The sequence below is a fragment of the Peromyscus maniculatus genome, chromosome 7, assembly GCF_049852395.1.
Source record: "Peromyscus maniculatus bairdii isolate BWxNUB_F1_BW_parent chromosome 7, HU_Pman_BW_mat_3.1, whole genome shotgun sequence".
In the NCBI taxonomy this organism is placed as follows: Eukaryota; Metazoa; Chordata; class Mammalia; order Rodentia; family Cricetidae; genus Peromyscus; species Peromyscus maniculatus.
In genome coordinates, this window is record NC_134858.1 from 39,358,377 (window position 1) to 39,379,340 (window position 20,964).

The window sequence follows — 20,964 nt, forward strand, 5'->3', positions numbered from 1 at the left end:
ACGTTTAGCTGAGGGGGAAGCCCTGTCCTGAATGTGGGCAGCACTAGCTCATGGGCTGGAGTCTTAGACCTAACAGAAGGAAAAACAAAAGAAAGGCTGCCGGTCTCTCTCTCTCTGCTTCCCAATTGTGGGTGCCACATGATGAGTGACCTCCCATTTCCCCTGTCAGGCTCTCCCTGCTGTTATGGGTTGCACTCCCAAACTATACGCCCAAAGAAGCCTTCCTTCCCCACCCCTTAGCTGCTCTGTCAGGGACTCTGACACAGCAGGAGGAAAAGTAACTAATACAGATGCTGTGTTGTACACAGGATGTGTAGACATCGGGGAGAGAACAATAAATTCAAATGGCAGGTACTGCTCTGCCTGAATGGATGATGTATCTGGGCTGCCTGAAACATCCGCCTTTACTTTGTTTCTACTCTTAAGACCAATTGAGATGTTAAAGAACAGAAATAAAAATAAGTCTAGGAGGTTCCGCTTTCTTTTGTCTGGCATATTGGGCCCCCCTAGCACACACTGGGGTGGCCAGGCAGGAAGTATAGGCAGGACTAACAGAGAGGAGAATAGAGAAAACAGGAAGGCAGAGGGGGCACTGCCTGGAGCCGCTGTCAGGACAAGGAAGATGTAAAGTACCAGTAAGTCACGAGCCACGTGGCAAAGTAAAGATTAATAGAAATGAGCTAAATATAAGAGTAAGAGCTAGACAATGATAGGCCTGAGCTAATGGCCAAGCAGTTTAAATAATGTAAGAGTCTGTGTGTTTATTTTATAAGTGGACTTTGGGACTGGTGGGACTTGGTGGCGGGAGCTGGAGAGAAATTCTCCAGCAACAGAGACCACTTGACATTTGCGCTGGGTATAGAAGGGTGGTGCCGGTTTTGTTCTGTGGTTTAGTCGAGGATAAGTGTGAACCTAGATAAGGAGGTGAGAGGAGACTATTGTAATAGTAGACCATGTTAGGAGGCTGGACAGCTGGTAAATGATTTGAGGTGTGAGGGAAAACAATCAAGCAAGTAACTCTCAGGCTGTAGTATGAGGGCTGAAATGCAGCAAGGGGCAGTTCCCCTGCATTTACTACATGTAGTAGTGAACACTTCCTTGCACATGCTGCAGGCACTGCTCTAAGATCATTGCACATGTGTTCTCATTTAATCTGCACAACAACTCATTTCTACAGGTGAAGACACCGAGGTGCGTGTGATGTGTAGCTAATCACTGTTGGATCAGCTGCAGGCAACCAGGCTTGAGTCTATGATTTTTACCATCGTTTCTTAATGAATGCCAATGATGGTTGTGGTCCTTGGTTGGGGACCATAGGAGAAGAAGAGACACCTTTCCACTGAGGAGAAGTTAAGACACAGTAGCTGAGGTTAGAGAGAAGCAGAAGAATTGGAGATTACTGGAGTTTGGGAGCTGTTTAAAGGGTGAGCAGAGAGGAGTCAGCTCAGGTCACTGAATGGAGGTGCTACTATCTGAGATGGGACAGAAGAAGAGGAACCAGTGTGCTGAATGAGATTATTCAGATACAGTCTCCAGATACAGACCCTCTGGGTAAGCTTCCTCAATATTCTCTGTCAGGAAGTTCTTCCTCAGATCCACCTGAAATCCATCCTGTTGAAAGGAAGCCCCTTCTTACTGTCCTGAACAGTTTGTGATGCTGTTTGGGTTGCCTATTAGCCATCCAGGTGAAGAAAGGTAGCCATGTGTGAGATAGATGCTGCTGGAGTTCAGGGGGGAGTCCAGAGTTAGACCGGCATTATCTAGGGTATAATGCAAGGGTGGGGGAGTGGGGAGGAAGTAGACAGAGGTTTTAGTCAAGGTGATAGAGAGGCACCAGAAACTTTGGGGGGCAATGGTGCCTCGGGTGCTAGGAAGGAAGTGTTTCAAGGGGTTCAGTGTGTCAACAGTAAACTTGCCAAAGCCAGACTCCTTAGCTGGTTTGTCCATTAGCAGGGTATCCTCTTATCTTGGTCTTAGAGATGGCTGAACAGAAACAGATTACGCTGTGATATTAGGAATAAGGAAAACATCCCATAATTGATATTTAATAACCTATATTCAAAACAATCCAAAAAGTGTTGGAAATTCACAAATGGTTTCTGATCATCTTTAAGCTTCAGAAATATGCTAGCTACCACTTATTCTGTAGGCTGTGTGTGTATGTGTGTGTGTGTATGTGTGTGCAGTGTGTGTATGTAATGTGTGTGTGAATGTGTGAGTGTAGTGTGTGTGAATGTGTGAGTGTAGTGTGTGTGAATGTGTAATATGTGTTTGTGTGTTTGTGTATGTGTAAATATGAGTGTAATGTATGTGAATATATGTGTGTAATGTGTATATGTGTATATGTGTATGTGTGTAGTTTGTATGCGAATGTGTGTGTAATACATGTATGTGTGTGTAATGTGTGTATATGTGTGTATAGTGTGTGAGAATGTGTATGTGTAATATGTGTGAGTGTATTCATCCACAAATGCCCATGTGCAGACCAGGTGTTGCTATTGGGTACCTCCTTTTATCACACATCACTTTGCTTTGGGGCCAGAGTCTCTCACTGGACCTGGAGTTCATTGTTTCAAATAGACAAGCTGGCCAATGTGCCCCGTAGTCTGCCTGTTTCCACCTCCACAGCACTGGGATTAAGATGCTGTCTAGTCCCTGTTCTGTTGCTGTGAAGAGACACCACGGTTACGGCAATTCTTACAAAAGAAAGCATTTGACTGGAGGCTGGATTACAGTCTCAGAGGGTTAGTCCATTACCATGATGGTGGGAAGCAGACAGGCATGGTGCTGGAGCAGTAGCTGAGAGTTTTACACACTGATCCACAGGCAGCAGGCAGAGAGAGAGACACTGGGCCTAGTGTGGGCTTTTTATACCTCAAAGCCCAGTAACACACTCTTTCAGCAAGGACACACCACCTAATCTTTCTCAAACCGCCCCACTCCCTGGTGACTAAGTGTCCACATACACAAGCCTATGGGGCGCGTTCTTATTCTAACCACCACAGATGGCACCACTGCATATATGGGTTTGGAGGGATCTGAACTCGGGCCCTTAGGCTGACACACCAAGCACTATACTCACTGAGCCGTTTTGTCAACTCTCTGAAGGCTTTTGCAATTATGCTTAACCGGGATTACACTATGCAATGTATACATGTAATGAGGTATTACAAGATAGTCCATGGACACATACAAATTTAATGCTTTTTGTATTATAAATAAATGAATAAAAACAACTCTTGACTAGGCATTTACACTGAGTTAATTACTTCTACCTCCCCACAAAGATTTGATTGCTACCAGATGCTCACCTTTTGGTAACAATTACTCATTTGTCAGGTGACCTTATAAACATAGGAAGAGATTCTAGATCCTTATAGATTATAAATGAGAACAGATTAGCCATATTTTTGCTCAAAGATAACCATCAATCAGAGAAAATTCACAGATCAGTAAACACCAATTATTTAACTTTAATTTTGTTACATTGGTCCTATTATTTTGAAGGCAAGGCTTCTCTGCGTAGGTTTATAAGGAGCTCTGGTGGCTGCTTCTGCCCGCACAGTCCTCATGCAGCTGTGCTCACTGCAGACACATGCTTACTAGGTCTCCTCTGCTTCAGTCAGTTCGGGAATGTTCTCTCACCAATTGAGTTTCTGGTACTTTCTAAGCATAGCACCTCACACACAGAATGCACTTGGTAAATATTTGTTGAATAAATGCATAAACTGTCAGGTCTGCTCAGTGTAAGTTGTTCATGCCAGGACTCATTTTTCCCTGAGTTCAGACCCAATATCAATTCGTTCTGAGCAGCTGGGTGGCACGCTGGTGCCCACATGTGGGGCTGGAGAGAGGAAGGATTCTGGACTAGCCTGGGAGACTCTATTGGTGAGTCAGGGTTCTCCAGAGAAACAGTAATGATGGAAGATATAGGTATATCCTTATTTATATATGTCTATAGCTATATTATATCATATCATCATATCAAATCATCTATCTGTCTTTCTATCTACCTACCTATCATCTATCTATCAATTTTCTATATATCTATGTGGTGGTTTGAATATGAATGGCCCCTATATGCTTGGCACTACTTGACAGGGATTAGGAGGTGTGGCCTTGCTGAAGTGGGTGTGGTCTTGTTGGAGTGGGTGTGGCTTTTTGGAGTAGGTGTGGTCTTGTTGGAGGAAATGTGTCACTGGGGGTGGGCTTTGGGGTTTCAAATGCTCAAGCCATGCCCAATGTCTCACTATCTTTCTGCTGCTTGCTGATCTGGATGTAGAACTCTCAGCTACTATCTATCTATCTATCTATCTATCTATCTATCTATCTATCTATCTATCTATCTATCATCTACTCATCATGCATGTGTGTATGAATGTATCTATTTATCTATTATCTATCATCTATTATAATCTGTCTATGGATTAATCTATCTACCTATCTATCCATCCATTCATCTGCCTATCTATCATATTTAGACTGATATTAAGTTATTGGTTCATGTATTTAACTATATAACTGTAGAAGTTTGTAAGTCCAAAAGATCAACAGACTAGAATCTTAGGCAGATCTACGCTCTGATCTGGAGCAGAATTCTTTCTTTAGGAAGCCTGTCTTTACTCTTGTAGCATTAAACTAATTAGAAGAGGCCCACTCACATTCTTGCAATTGGTACATATCCCTCTCAAAATATGTGCTTAAGTTTTAACTCTCATGACTCGTATATATGACTGTGCAACCTTATTTGAAAATAGAGTCCTGCCAATGTTATGGAGAGTTAAGATAAAATCGTACTGGATTTGGATGAGCCCTGTCCCAATGATAAGCATCCTTATAAAAAGGGGAATTTGGACGTAGACCCATGGGGAGAGGCTGAATGGATTCAAAGGCAAAGGTTGGAGAGGAACATCTCTCTGCCAAAGAGCTCTAGTCAATTAATTACGTACTTCACCACATCTCCAAAATACCATTCCAGAAACACCTGGACTAATGGTGGACCACTCATCTGGGGAAGCTGTAGCCTTGCAAGACTTAATGTGGCAGGAGGTAATTCAGGGGACAAACACAGCCATGGATTTGTGAGGTAGGTAATAATAAATAGTTGGTTGACAATCTCATTTAGGAAGTCCACAGGGTTGATGACTAGGCTGTAGTGGTTGGCAGAGTTACTATTCGATACCGTGGTGCTCTGTGCTGAGCCGTGAATACCATAGGGTGGAAACACCTGGGGCTGGGTGCCTCTAGCCACAGGGCTGCCGATAGGTCATCAGGTCACCACCAGGCTTCTAGTTTCCTCAGCATTGATTGGGAAATCAAGACCACAGCCTGACTGTGTGTCTATTGCTGGCCAGAGCAAGGTAATATGGAGAGAGGCCATATGTCTCCATTCCTTTTGGAAGCCCTCTTAGGGTGCTAGAGAGAAAGGAGAGAGGAAGCTGGAGACCTGGGGCCTGCTGGAAGTCAAGAACCCCACCCTGAATGAGAAGCTTGGATTCCAAGCCTTTCCCTGAGTTAGCTGCAAGTGTGAGTTTGGTCTCCTGCTCTGTAAGATGGGATGTCAGGACCCACCTGCTTTCCATTAGAAAACAATCCAGAGGACCCAACGGGAGAGAGAGTGTGCAGCCTACAGCACTTGTTAACCAAAGACCACACAGGCTGGTTATACAAAGCGAGCCAGGCTGAAATCACACCTTGCTCTTTGGCTTATTAACACGTGTGGGCTATTAGCATGTGCCCTTGGCCTCCTTTTAAAACCGATCCTACTTGTGTCCTTGATCCTAAAATTAGCACAGCACAACCCTGTTAGTTTTCCAGGACGGCCAAGACAGAGTCCGCAACTAGGATATTTAAAACACGAGAAACGTGTCATCTCCCACAGAAGGCCCATTGATGTGACTGCGGAGCCTAGCTCTCTCAGAGGCCCCCAGGGGAGGCTTCTCATTTCTCCTAACTTGGGTGGTTGCTGATGCTTGTTGGCATGGAGATGCCTGCTGGTTCTGTGCTTGATTCCACATGGCCTTCTCCCCTGCACATCTGTGTCCAAATCTCCCGCCCCCTTTCAATAAATTGTTTGTGAGACAAGGTCTCACTATGTAAGTTTGACTGGCTTGGAATTTGCTAGGTAGAGAGGGCCAGACTTGAACTCACAGAGGTCTCTGCCTCTGCACTGCTGGAATTAAAATATGTACCACCTCATCCAGTCAAATCCTCCTCTTTTTGCAAGGATTCAGGCTAGTCATTGGATAAGGACCTACTGAATCCAGCACGACTTTCTCTTACCTCATAACACTGGCAAGAACTCTATTTCCCAATGAGGTCATGTGCGTGGGTCTTGGGAATTAGGACTTCCACACATACTTAGAAGATGACACAATTCAACACCAAACCAGAGCCACAGCACAGTTACCTGTGAGTGTCTGGGACATAGAGACTCCCCAGAAATGAGAGCTTTCATCAACAACAGGACAAGGAAGGACATGGGTTCAGAGCATCACGGCCTCTTTACTCCACAAGGCACAGAGTAACGAAGTCCTCGCTGCCTCTGTCTCTGTCTGTAGAGCTTAACATTTTGGCACTTAGCTCTTCTTCTAGATGCTCTGGCCATCTTTCCCAGCCAGGTAGCCCAGCAGAAAACACTGTAACTCTGATAAGTCAAGGCTGCCAGATGGGCTCTGCAACACAGTGATTTCTGTCCTGTAGAAACCTGACCACAGCTCCAAATGTAGGCCTCCTTGATTCCCAGGGGGACTCAGATTGCATGTAGGGCGGATATACCCACTGGCAAACTGTTGTTTCTCCTCCAAAGGCAGTGTCTCCGAGAGCCAGGCTGGAGCAGCAAAGACACACAGGATCTCCTCTGCTGGGAACCAGACTTGGAGGGCATGTGGGCGGCCTCTGGGTGTCTCTTCTGCTAGACTTTATCTTAACTCTTCATAGCATTGGAAAGGACTCTTTCTAAGAAAGGCTGCATGTTTAGATTCTGGGGTTTAGGACTTCAGCACGTATTTCACAGGGACCCAATTTACTCCCAAACTAGAATCTACCTCACAGTCATCTGGGAGTGTCTGGGACACAGAGGTACTCAATAAATGAGAGCCATTGTCACCGTGCATCACGGTGTCAGGGTACATCCTGGAGTATTGTGACAGTTAAATTATGGCCACTGAAAGGGACTAGAATACAGGGAAATCTATATGACAGCTGTACACCTAGAGGTAGTTTAGATGAAGGAGGAAAGGAAGAATCTTCCAGCCTAATAATGGAAGCAAGGAAGTTTCCATTATTGGCTGGTCACAGAGAGATGATCCATTTGATTGATGACACACAGCCAGAATGACTCCTGCTCTTTCCACCAGGCAAGACATTCAGATGTCATGTCCATCTTGGGCTGACTACTAGTGTGTTCCTATGTATTGATTTTGATGCTTATCATAGCCAGAAAAAAATCCTTTAAAAAATAAAAGCAAACAAACAAGGAATGTAGGTGGCCAGTACTAGCACGAATAGATCTCTGATTTGTTCTGAAAAACAAATCACTGAAAAGCAAGAGAGGACAAAAAGCCCACAGTTCCACACTCTTACAATGCCTAGAGTGAACGCAGTGGACGCTGGAGGCAGGGGAGCCCTGAGCATGCTGGTGAACTCATCTAAGCTTTGGTCCCTGCCTCCTGGAAGAGTGTGACTAAGGCCAGTCTTGGACATACTGTGTACCAAATGGTACTCCTGGCCATCCCTATTTAGAGACAGACACCATCTTTACTGGAAAGCTCCCAAGTGTGACTTTCCCGTTTCTTCTGTTTGTTAAGTTCCTGCAGCTGATGGAGGAAAAAATAGCCCAGTGCATTTGCATTTAACTCTCGGAATCTAAATATTTCTGTGAGTCATTCATTATTACCATATAACTCGGTGTTTGCATGCAAATAACTTTAATGGCATAAATGCTTATAAAATAAGTCTCTTACCATATGAACTCTGTAAAGAATACTAATTCCCAGCGTCATGAATGGCTTCGAGAAATCAATCACTTTCTCACGTTCAGCTGTGATGGTGAGGCCTGCCACAGCCAGATCAGCTTTCTGAAAGGACACAGAGAGAGACTATCATAGGAGGTAGGGCCCAGGGGACCAGTGACCACAGGCTGTCCCTGCTGAGATGTTATTCTGGTCAGGCTTCTTGACTCAGTCCAGATCTAAACCATCACTCTCAGAAGGACCCATACTGAAGCCATGACTCATGTCTACTCACTGTTAGACCCCTCTGACTACACAGGTAATTTACAAGCAAGAAGGAATACAATCAGACCGCTCAGAAACAATTTCTAAATGTTCCAGGAGAGGAGACCTTCTGGGCAATCTTTCTCAATATTCTTCTCTGTCAGAAATTCTTCCTTGGATCTAATTGAAATCCATCCTGGTGCAAAGAAGCTCTTTGCTATTGTCTATAGTCCAATACCTGGGGCTGGGAGAAAGCCCAGAGCCAAGACTCAGTTCTAGCCCATACTCTGCCTAACAAAAGAACTGATCACACTTAGTCACTGTGCCTGCCTAGGAGTCTGCAGCCTCATTCACGAAGCAAGAATGTACAGGGAAGAGTGTTCGGTTCTTCTTAGCAACTCTAACATAATGCTCAAACTGTAGCATATGGGGTCACTGATATCTCTCTGTAGCATCCATTGGACCAATTAAAATGTGAACTCCTGAGTCTCTTTCCAGACCCCAGAGTCAGATTCTTTGTGTCTTACATAGGATTCTGTATCCATAGCAAGTGATAATAACATATATTTTAATATTTAAGAATGAATAGTTAAGAGCTACGTTCAACACTCAGGTGATACATTTATATTTCATCAAAGGCAGGAAGAAAAGTGAGTGTCCACAAGTCCATTAGTCCTGAGTGGGTACGGGTACACAGAGTGTGCATGGATGTGCACACACATGTGATGACTGACAAATCATTGCAAGAAAGTAGGATGCTGTTATGCTTTGGACGTGAACTATTTCCCATGGGCTCCTGTGTTTGAACATGTGGTCTCTGGTGGTTTGGGGAGGTTAAAGACATGTTGGGAACTTTGAGGACTAGATATAAGACAAAGCCAGAATGATGGAGCTTTAAAAGGGTTATAGTTTGGGAGCCTGTGACATTCTTTCTCTCACTTTCTGACTCACGGAGGTGTGAAGAAAAGTCACTCTGTACAATCATGCAGCCATGGCCAGAGGCACCTGCTACCATGATGGGTTGTTTCCTCTGAACTGTGAACCAACCCCCGCCCCCCCCATCCCCAGCTCCTTTGGGCTGCTGCTGTCAGGCTTTGGGTCACAGCAATGAAGACAGTCCCTACCGCAGATGCTGATGGGACTCGCACTCTCGAAGGGTAAATCTATCGTCAAGTTTCATTTTCCACACTGTCATGCCAATCTTCCATTCTCAGCCCATGCCCCAGCACAGGTTAGCAAACTTAGGCCCTAATCAAGCAGAGCCACCCTTCAGAGGAGCTGGAGTGCAGGTGAAAAGGACTTTAATGAAAAGGGGAAACGTGAGCGGCTCGTTCCATGTTTCTGTGAGAGTGTTGATGACTGCCACCAAGTGAATCAGCCCTTGGGTGACAGAGTGGGGTTTGATTAGAAGATTGTCAGCATCTTCATTTGGGGGACTCTTTAGAGGCTTTCTTGGGCCTTCCAGAACCTCAGCCCCTCAGTGACAGCAGCACTGACTTGGATTCAGCTTGTGAGCAGAATGCAAAGCAACAAAGGCGTCCTCAGGGGCCGGCAGGTGCCCCGCTGTGCCTGAGGGTGTGGTGTGCTGTAGGAGAGGAGCACAGCCCTGCCTGAGACCCCAGGAGGGGAGGGGACAGCGGTCAAGATGACTGGAATAAAGGATTGGAAGCAAACATTAAGACAAGGGACTGGGGAGATGGCTCAGCCAACGAAGTGCTTCTATGCAAGGGTGAGGATCTGAGTTTGAGCCCCAGCACCCAGGCTTAAAAATCTGGTGTTAGTGGTGCACGCTTGTAACCTCAGTGCACCTGCAGCCATGCTCCAGTATGTCCCTGGGGCTTACTGGCTGGACAGCTTAGCCTAATGGGTAAGTTCTGAACTAATTAGAGACCCTGACTCAAAATATCAAGGTGAACAGCTAGTGAGGAATGGTACTTGAAGTTGAGCTCATACGTGCTCTCTCTCTCTCTCTCTCTCTCTCTCTCTCTCTCTCTCTCTCTCTCTCTCTCTCTCTCTCTCCCTCTCCCTCTCCCTCTCCCTCTCCCTCTCTCTCTCTCATGCACACACACATTCATGCATATACACACACACTCTCTCATGCACACACACTCATGCATACACACACATACACACTCTCATGCACACACACACTCATGCACATACACACTCATGAGCGCTCACACACACACAGGAAGATTAAGACTGCGGCCTAGGCAAGTGGCTCAGTGGTAAGAATGCTTGCTGTACTGTGCAAGCATTAGGACCTAGGTTTAGATCCATAGCACCCACATAAAGCACCAGGCATTCCGTAACCCTAGCATTGATGGGGGTGGAGACAGATGCATCCCAGGAGCTCACCGAGTCCAAACAGCAAGCTTCCAGGTCAGTGAGAGACTCTTTCTCAAGGACTTAAGGGAAGAATGATACAAGAAGATGCCAGTGTCCTCTTTCGGCCTTCACATGTGCACACACTGTCACATGCAGCTGCATAGTCATGAATACACCACATACACATGTATGTGGGCACTCACACACACACACACACCGCACTAATTAAAACTTTTGAAAAGATTAAGATGAAAAATGGGAAAGGGGAAAACTCAGCACCTGCTCCTCTCTCTGGTGATTTATTTTTTTCAGAACTCCTAATCAACTGACCAAAGGGAAATCATGAGGACCCCAGATTTCCTTTTCCCACACTCAGTTTTTCTCTAGAAGGGGCAAAACTTAGGATAACAATTTGGAAATCATTTCTGCAAATTTATTCATGTTGGCCAACAAAGACATTATGAATGCCAGGACAATCCATATGTCCATATGGTCAGAGAGCTGGAAATGGGCTAGGTCCCTCCTTTCCCCACCTGCGTAGGTGGGGACAGCATGCCCCCAGCACATACAGGCCATTCCTGTAGAGCTGCAAACATCCCCAAATTGGACCTCACATAGAAAACTGCCTCTGGCTGGCAAGGTTGATTCCATGCTCTCACCCCCTCTTTCCCTTCTCCCCAGGCTGGAATGAGTTGGGGGCAGGGAAGCAGAAGAGGCAGCAGCAAGCTGCAAGAAACCGGCAAGAGGCTTGGTGGAGGCTGTTTTTTATATTTAATTGACTCAGTGTAGAAGAGTAATTATCTACCTTGGCTTCAGCGCACCCCGGGGTGCCAGCCACCATCACGTGGGATCAGATTATTCCAAAAGATGTGTGTTCATTTTCTTTTACCTTAGTTAAAAAGACATTATGCTATAAAGCAGCCTTTGGATGAGGAGATAATGTGCTGTGAAGACACACTAACAAGCGAGGGGGTTGGGACCACAGTCACTACCATGACTGGGGCAGGAGCTGAGGGGACACGGGCACAGGGCAGCTTGGCTGAGGCCTTGTGGTAGGGTGGAAGGCTGTGTTCTCCATGGGCGAGAGCAGTGGATGGGAAATCTGAGGATCTGGATCCTGTCACAGCTGGCCCCCAACCTCAGCGCGACAAGTTTTTCTTTGACAGGAATGGGCTCTCCTGAACTGTGAAGGGAGAGGGCTCAGCCAGGGAGCTCCGGGGCTTTCCTGCCATCAGTCCCTGGTGTTTCTGCCCTGCTCAAGATCGTGCGACTTCCTCAAACTGGCCCCCATTCTGCCCTAGAAGGTGATGGGAACATGGAATGGTGCAGAATGAATGAGGACAAGAAGCGGAAGGCAGAATCTGGCTCCTAGGCTGGGCAGCAACTGCAGGGACCTTGCATCAGGAAGGTCAGGAAGGAAAATGTGGGGCTCAGGCCTGAGCCTGGTACCCTAGGATTGAGAAAGCAGACCAGGCCAGGAGTCAGGCTGAGACAAGAAAAGAGAACACACATCTACTGTGTGGTGGGGGCAACACACACACAAGGGTGTTTAAATGTATTCCCCCTGAGCATCAGGCCCCACTCCTTCGCTTAGTTTTGATTGAAAGTGTTCTTTGAAGGCCTTTGTGTGCTGCCTCTGAGGGATGCCCCCTTTTTATCTCCTGGATGTTGGTAGAATTTACAAGGCTGGGCCAGGCAGGAGCTGACCTGGAGGTGACTTCCAAAACATGCCCCGCTTTGTCTCATTGGAAGTTAACTGGGGTCAGGCAGGGACCACATTGCTATCAAAGCCCAGAGCCCTCAGGCTGGCCCACATGTCTCTGGGGATTGGCCTGGGTTGGGAGAAAAAGCATGCTCACTGTAGGGATCAGGTCTGCACAGGTTGCCCGAGCCCATAGTCTCCCCTGAGAACGATAAGGACATCCATTGGCGGCCATAAAGCCTGACCACCCCAAGTGGACAATGCTTGCACGGTTACCTTGGCTGCCATTTTATGATGGCCACTGACCCCCATTTTGGACAAGATCTTCTCCTTTGCACCCGGCAGGGTCTCCTAGTGTTCTGGCTTGCCTCCTCCATCTATGGTTTTCCCTGATCCGTGGGATGAGGGAACAGTCAGGAGGCTGCCCCTAACTCTCACTGGTGGCTCACCCATGTTCTCCCAACAATTTTTCTGGCTATGAAGTAGTTCAATGTCTGCCTAAGGAGTCAATGTGAAAATCAAGAGAGACGGTTGTACACAGGAGCCCTGTACAAACTGTAGAGTATTGCTGTATCGTATCTGTGTGTGCTAGCTGACAGCCTTCCATGTGGGGCAGACCTGTCTGGGCTCAGTCAGCTCTCTTGCTGTGTGACTTTGGACAAGTCATTTTACTTCTCATGGCCTCTGTGTGCTCATCTGTCAAGTGGGGGTAATAACAGCACCCAGTTTCTACAGTAGTGGGAAGGTGGGTGAGTTGGCAGGTTATGAGCATGGGCCTGGTCCACTTCTGCTGTTGGGGTGACTGGTGATGGAGTTTCTGTGAACCTTGATGATAGGGCCATCTCAAAAGGCCTTCTGGAAACACATCTGAGTCCACAGTGAGTGGCAGGCCCCTGGCTACTCAGCCCCTCAGGTCTTTCCCTGTAGCCGAAATTCTAAGCGGTCTTATTAAATAAAAAATATGGAGCCAAATATAGGGCTGAAAGCCTTAGAGATCAGGGAAACAGTGAGAGCCAGCTAACCTTAACTCACCACACTGCCGAAGCTTCCAAAAGAGACCTACTTCCTGTCTACCCGAGCCTTTATTGCTTTGCTGTTCTGCCCTCTCATTGGCTCCTAGTCCAGCTACCTCACTTCCTTGTCATTGCCTGTCTGTACATACCTCCAGGTCTCTATGGTTGGTACTGGGATTAAAGGTGTGTGTCACCATGCTTAGTTCTGTTCCCTAGTGTGTCCTTGACTGACCACACTGAGACTCTGCCTGCCAAGTGATTGGATTAAGGGCGTGTGCTACCACTGCCTGACTTTGCTGTTAATGGCTTGCTATTTCCTCCAATCTCCAGGCAAACTTTATTTATTAACATACAAATAAAATATCACCACATTTCCCCAATGACCTTGTGCTCTGTGTGAACCACTTGGGGACCCTCCTAGGCCTCACATCACCCCATTCTTTGGAAATCTCTGGGGGAAACAGATGCCAGTTGGAAAACAGGCATCCTCCACATCCTCTGTGACCTCTCGAGGAGAGTAGATTGTGTGCCCTGCCCCCAGAACCTTATAAATTCTCTCAATTCCACTGTGCTGTCTCTGACCAGCTTCTAGAACTTTCTTCCCTCTGACCTTTGTGCATAACTCTCAGCTTCCGCTCTGGGGAAGCCATTTGCCAGGCATCACGGCTCCCCACACCTCTCTGAGCCCAGCCTGCATCTGCTGCTCAGGCAGCTGCCTCTCTTTCTCAGCAGCGGCAGCGGTGGCGGTGGTCCTTTACTTAACTCTGTAATTGCATCACTTAACTCTGGAAGGGTCTGGGAGGAGGAAGTGCTGCCCAGAATCAGATGGTGCTGAACATCCCAGAAGTCCTCATTCTGGGGTAGATTGCCTCTGAAGAGCAGAGAGTTCCGATCAAGGCCAGGCTGAGGCTCTGAAAAGGAGCTAGCACTCTTGGTGACACCCAGAAGGGAAGGGGCTTTGAAGCCAGCCCTCCTCCCCCCCCTCCCCCGCTGTGACGATCCACCTGTGTCACTGGCACCACCCTGAGTTGGGTTCAAGTTCATCAGTGTGACCTTAGGAAGCCCTCATGGCTTCCCCATGTCCACTTCTCACTTTAACATGAGGTAACAATGGCCAGCGTGGGATCCTGAAGAGGCTAAGTGAGATTGCACACCCCAGGCATAATGCACAGTGCCTGGCGAATGTTATGAACTTGACAAATGCTCAGTAACAATATTGTTCTAGAAAAATTCATCTCTGTATCATGACCATGAGGCTTTTTTTTTTCTTCTTTCAAGACAGAGCTCTCCGTGTATCACAGGTTGTCCTTGAACTCACAATCCTCTGGCCTCAGCCTCCTAAGTACTGGGATTATATGAGTGAATCTTCACGCCTCCTGCCTTGTGCTTTCTCTTTAAAAGCTTCCTGTGAGCTGGATGTGGTAGGTACACCTCTGTAATTCCAGCACACGGGAGCAGACGCAGGTGGATCTCTTCGAGTCCAAGGCCAGCCTGGTCTACAGAGTGAGTTCCAGGTAAGCCAGAGCTACATAGAGAGACCCTGGATTACTCCCCCTGCCAAAAACAAAAACAAAAACAAAAACAAAAACAACAACAACAAAAAAAAAAAAACAATTGTCCTGTGTCTCCACCCTCCACAGGCCCCCCCGCCAGTTCAGGCTGTATCCACCCATCCTTCTCTCCAGCACATCATGTGCTTGTCCAGTGACATCATCAGCATGTGACTATCCGGCCATCAACCCCACCCACTCCTCAGGACCATTCAAAGCATTCCCTCTCCGCACAACATTTCCTGACCTCCTTTTCAGGAGCAACCTTTCATACCGCTCAGTCACCGAAGCGTGTATCCCGGTGGCAGGAACTGCAACCAACTGTAGTGCGCCTGTGCTAGAACCGTGTCTGGACCCATTTCAGCTCAGCTGTCCACCTGTGATGTGATCTTGGCTTCTCCGTGTCCCCATTTCTGCTCTGATGAAGTAGGGACAGTGACAATCCTCCATTCACAACCTAGGACACGGGACGCCCTTGCAGAGTGCAGGCCTGGCCCACACTAATTCTCTCCAGATGCTGTCTCCGACTCTCTTTCTTGCCCCTGTGCTGACACTCATGTGTCCCACCTTCCCATTAGATGACAAGTTCTTGAAGTGGGTGTCAGCCTTTCTAAAACAGACCAGAGCCGGGCGGTGGTAGTGCACACCTTTAATCCCAGCACTGCAGAGGCAGAGGCAGGCGGATCTTTGTGAGTTCGAGGCCAGCCTGGTCTACAGAGGGAGATCCAGGAAAGGTGCAAAGCTACACGGAGAAACCCTGTCTCAAAAAACCAATAAAAATAAAATAAAATAAAACAGACCAGACGCAGCATAGTCACCCTGAGTCCTGTTTCACACATGAGGAGCTAAGCCCAGAGAGGGTTATAATTTGTTCAAGACCACACAGCTTCAGAGCCTCAAGACTGGGAACTTTGCTTCCTTACTGCTGTACTGTTCCTTTGAGTGTCTGTACGTGGGCACATAACCAGCTCCTAAGGACAACGAGTATAGTTCAGCGGCAGGTGGGCAGCCCCTAAACACAGCCTATGCTCAAGCTCTTTCTTGCCGACAGTGGAACCAGGCTGGGTTTTGGCAAATGGCTGATATAAGAGGGACTTGTATCTCTTTCAGGAGGCCTGAATGCTGGATTCTGGTCAGATTCATGTCTTGGTTCATCAGGCCAAGGGACTTGAAGCCCCAGTTTCCCCACTAGAGGGCCCACATCCCTCCCTAACCTGTCCCTAATCAGGAGCCCAGGACACCCAGGACAGCATTAGCAGGGAGCCCAGGCCCACGCTGGATCAAGCCATTGTCAGCAGGGTGCTAATTACACTTCTGGAAGAAGGGACAGAGTAGGCAGGCCTGGGCTGAGCCTGCCGCAAGGCCTGCTCTGTGGTTAAGCTGTTCCCCAAGTCTCTCCATGCCAAATCCTCTGCTGCTCAGCCAGATACATTGATAAAGCATCTCAACCCATTCCAGACGAGAATCGTCATCCTTCTGTTGTTCAATCGATTCACCTGCTGCAAGCCTTTCTCCCGCCACCCGCATCTGTGCAGATGACCAGGGAGATGGAGTCTCCGAGCCGGGAGACAAGGACTCTGAAGGAGCCAGGGACTCGTGCCCACTGCAGACTCTTGTGTGCCTGGGGAGGTCCTCACTTAGACTCCATAATGACACACACCTGCTGTGCTCCTGCTGGCATCATCAAGCTTGCTGCCCACTCCACCTACCAGGGGTAGTCAGGGAGAATGTCTCGCGGTCACATGACACCTATAAAAATGTTTTTTTTTTTTTCAGAATCCATATATGAAGTGAAAGATAAGGGAAGATAATTGTGTCCAGTTTGGGGCACCTGTACAGGTGTGCACACACACGTGCACACACATGTGCGGGGGGGGGGGGCGTTCCTCCCCACACACTGTATCCAGTTTGGTCACCTATGCAGGTATTTTCCCTCCACTTCAAGCCTGTCTTCCTAAGCCTCCACTCAGAGAAAGCCCCGGCCACTCTTGCAGACCTGTGCATTGGGTTTAACGCCCTTCACAGTGATGCTGGGGGAGGCAGATGCCAGAGGCACATTAGCATTCATGGGGGAGTGGCAATGTCATCCCTAGGTCTAAGTCATCCCTGGTGCTATTTCTCGAGGTGACAGTCTATTCTCAGGGTTGGATAGATTCCCTTAGAGTTAAATTAAAATCCCCATGAAATATTTACTTGGCTGGGCACAAGGCTCTGTTACTGGCCTGTGAGGAGAGATCGGAAGAAAGATTGTGAGCTGTGGGGAGAAGGGACGAGCTCATCATTTGAGGGTGAAGCCATGGGGCACAGGGGCGTGAGCTGGGTCAGGGGGCTGAGGAGACAGTGCCAACTTTTGATGTCTCCCTGCAGAGTTCTGTTCACTGCCCTCCTGCCCTTTGTGGTCAGATATGCCTGAACCAAAGCTCTGCCATCGCACATGCACAGCACTGCACTCAGCCTCAAACTAGATGCCTGCTTCCTCTGAACACACACACACACACACACACACACACACACACACACACACACACACACACACATACACGCACGCACGCACGCACACACTCTCATATGAGGTACATGTGCGTATGTGCATTTAGGTGTGTGAGTGCAGGCATATGAGTGCCGTAGCAAGTGTGTGGAGGTCAGAGGACAACCTTGGGGACCAGTCCTTGCCTTCCAAATTGTGAGACAGGGTCTCTATGCTGGTTGGCATTTGCCAAGTTGACATAAGCCTAGACAAACCTGGGTAAAGGAAACAACAGTCAAGGAACTGCCTCCATCAGATTGGCCTATGGCATATCTGTGCTGGCATTTTCTTCATTGTTGATATAAGAGGGCACAGTCCACTGTGGGTGGTATCATCCCTTGGCAGGCGGGTCTGGGCTGTACATGGAAGTTAGCTGGGCAAAAGCCAGGAAGTGAGCCAGTGAGCAGCATTCCTTCTTGGCCTCTGCTTCAGTTCCTGCCTCTAGGTTCCTGCTTTGAGTTTCTGCTCTGACTTCCCTCAATACTGGATTGTAACCTGGGAGTAGTAAGTGGAAAAAAAAACCAAAACAAAACCCTTCTCTCAAGTTGCTTTTTTCTCATGGTGTTTATCATAGCAATAGGAAGTTAACTAGAATGGTCTTTGTTGTTCAATGCTATGTACACAGAGCTAGCTGGCCTTCCGGCTTCCAGGATTCTTGGGTCTCTGCCTCCCATCCCACCATCGGAGTGCTGGGGTTACAGATGCACCCTACCTACCATGACTTTATGTGGGCCTTAGGGGTCACACTCGGGTCCTCATGATTGTATGGCAAGCACTTTTCCAGTCTCCAGCCTTCTCTGGATGCCCATCTAACAGGCCACTCACAGCCCTTCTGGACTCATTATCCTGTTTCTTATTCTTTATGTGAGAACCATGATCTAAACTTATCTTGCTAGTCTATCAAGCTACCTGCTGATCATAAAGGACAAGAGTGCCAGGAGGCAAGGGACCCTTGGGTGTCATCTACAGTCTTGGTCATATCTGTAGAAGTGCCCAGCCTATGGCCAGCCCTCAGGAAGTATTTGCCGAATGGGTATGATCATGGAACAAATGGGCGGACACCTGAGGAGGAGCCCAGGCACGGAGTTTCTCACCTCAGCTCTCACTGAGGGCAACATAAGCACAGAAGCTCTGGACAGAACCCCTAGGGCCAGCGTAACTAGACACTGGCCATGCCATTATATGCAGGTTACTTGATCTCTGTGCCTCAGTTTCCCCATGTGGAAAGTGGGAACAAAGATAATCTGTAGTCCATCAATACACTGTACAGTTTGAATGAATGAGTGCACAGGAAGCAGCCTGGACAGTGTCTGGAATGGGCTACACCACAGAAGAGTGAGCTCCTGCCACCTGATCGTGCCTTAAGGCGCTAGCTTTAATTTCAGTTATTAAAGGAACCGCACTAGAAAATTCAATGCGTAGAATTTTGAAGAGTGTAAAGAAATCTCATGATTGGAAAATCAATATGTACTGTATATGCCACGCATTGTTTATGTCGTAGTGGTGTGGGAAAGAGACAGCATCCGGAGTTTGGGCCTCAGTGGCGGTGACTTCCTCACATTGCCACCGTGGTCACTGTTACCACACCTGGTGTTCTGAAGAATGGCCCTAGTTCACACAGCTCAGGGGATAAAAATAGAAGGCTCTTTGAGTTTCAGGATAACACACGTGTTTCTCCCCTCCCTCCTTCCGGCCCTCCCTCCCTCTCTCTGCTCGCTTTCTTTCTTTCTTTCTTTCTTTCTTTCTTTCTTTCTTTCTTTCTTTCTTTCTTTCTTTCTTTCTTTCTTTCTTTCTTTCTCTTTCTTTCTTTCTTTCTTTCTTTCTTTCTTTCTTCTTCCTTCCTTCCTTCCTTCCCTTTCCCCTTCCCTTTCCCCTTTTCTTTCTCCTTTCCTTTCCTCCCTCCCTCTCTCTTTCTTTCTTTCCTTTCTTTCTTCTCTCTCACTTTCTCCCTTCCTTCCTTCCTTCCTTCCTTCCTTCCCTCCCTCCCTCCCTCCCTCCCTCCCTCCCTCCCTCCCTCCCTCCCTCCCTCCCGACAGGGTTTATGTAACCAACCTACCCTCAGACTCAGTACATAGCTAAGGATAACTTTCAATTCTGACTATCCTGCCCTACCTCCCAAGCACCAGGATTACAGATGCGTGGCACCGCACTCAGTTTATGTGGGTGTTTGAGGAAGAACTCAGGGCTCCTTCATGCTGGGCAAGCATTCTACCATCTGAGCCAGCCCAAGGCATCTCCGTGCCCCTGTGCTGCTGACACTGTGTCCAGTCCGCATGCAGATGTCATCTCTAACAAGGCTATGTGCTCAGCGACACTAAATTCCCACCCGTGGACACTCCCCTTTTGCTGGTGTCCCAGCCCCTACTGGTTAAGGTCTGGGAGGCAGGGGCGGGGAGGGGGCACCGACATGAGGCAAGGCTCATTGCCCTCATCAGTGCTCAGGACTGCTGCCCTAACTGAGCAGAGCCTTTCCTAAACTAACAGGGTCTGCTCCCTTCTGTCGCCCTGTTACACAGGATCCATGCCTATTCAGGGCCTGAGTAAAGCATGCTCAGGCAAGCTCCCGCAGGCAGCTTCTGGGGCTCTGGGGCTCCGGGGCTCTGACAGGTCCCGACAGCTTGCGGTAGCTTCTTCACTTGGCTTCCCACTGTCAGGCCTGTAATTAGGAGTGCTGTGATTCACAGGCGCGTTATAGGACCGTTTTCATTAGGTGAAATGACAGATCACCAACTGCTGTAAGCACCACAGAAACCATCCAGAGACCTCCCTGCCACACAAAAATTGTGGGGTCTCCTGAGGGCCCTTCTTTTCTTCCAATGGCTTGCCAAGTGGCCCTGCCTCAGAGACAGGCACCTGAGCCACCAGGAGGGAGCAACTGGCATGGCCACTCTGCTCTCCAAGCGGAGAGTGTCCCCCGGTGTCCATTTTGAATTGGTCCTTGCATGAGCAGAGGCACTGTGAAAGGCAGCAGGCATCTCCCAAGGGCCCATCCCCATAGGCTGTGAGGGAAGAGCACTGAGACACTGTGTAAATCCCTGCCTCTCTGGATGAGCAAGTGGGTCTCCTTCGGGGAGACGCCTCACCTTGGTGACAAAGAATACCGGATCCAGAGCTGTCATGCTCAGGTTGTATTTGAGCCCTGTGACTACATCTACACTTATTTACATTTATTTATTTATTTGTTTGTTTGTTTGCCTCTACTACATTGGTAACTTATTTAGAGTCAAGGAGGAGGAGGCTCCCTGTGCGTAGCTATGTGCTATGACTTTGGGACAATGGCAGCCTTTGAGAGGGAGGATGGAGAGAGTGAAAATCAGAAGGAAAGGTAAGGAGCCGGAGGGGACCTTTGAGGTGTTGATAGCAACGGTGACCATTTAGGCATGTCCTCTTGTCATAATTCCTCAAGCTCATTTGTAGCATGTACACCTTTCTGAAAATCTACATCAATAAAACTGTAAATACGTATTTATTTTCATGTGACTGTCTCCATGTGCATGCATACGTGTGTATGCAGGTGCACACACCCGGACACATGGGCAGCCAGAAAAGAACACCGTGTGTCCTCTCCCACTCCCCCCCCCCACGCCCTGATTCCTTTGAGGTGCATCTGTCTCTCTGAGCTTGGGAA

The 20,964-nt window shown here is 48.0% G+C and overlaps 1 protein-coding gene across 3 annotated transcripts in view; it reads right to left on the reverse strand.

Moving 5' to 3' along the window:
* Grik4 (glutamate ionotropic receptor kainate type subunit 4) overlaps positions 1 to 20,964 on the reverse strand; it is a 433,513-nt gene that overhangs the window by 36,754 nt on the left and 375,795 nt on the right. For all 3 annotated transcript variants that reach the window (XR_013052718.1, XM_076576064.1, XM_076576063.1), the window contains one exon: positions 7,965 to 8,078. Coding sequence is in view for 2 of the 3 variants with exons in the window: in XM_076576064.1 (XP_076432179.1) it covers positions 7,965 to 8,078 (114 nt within the window). In the remaining variant the exon portion in view is untranslated. The remainder of the gene's footprint in view (positions 1 to 7,964; positions 8,079 to 20,964) is intronic.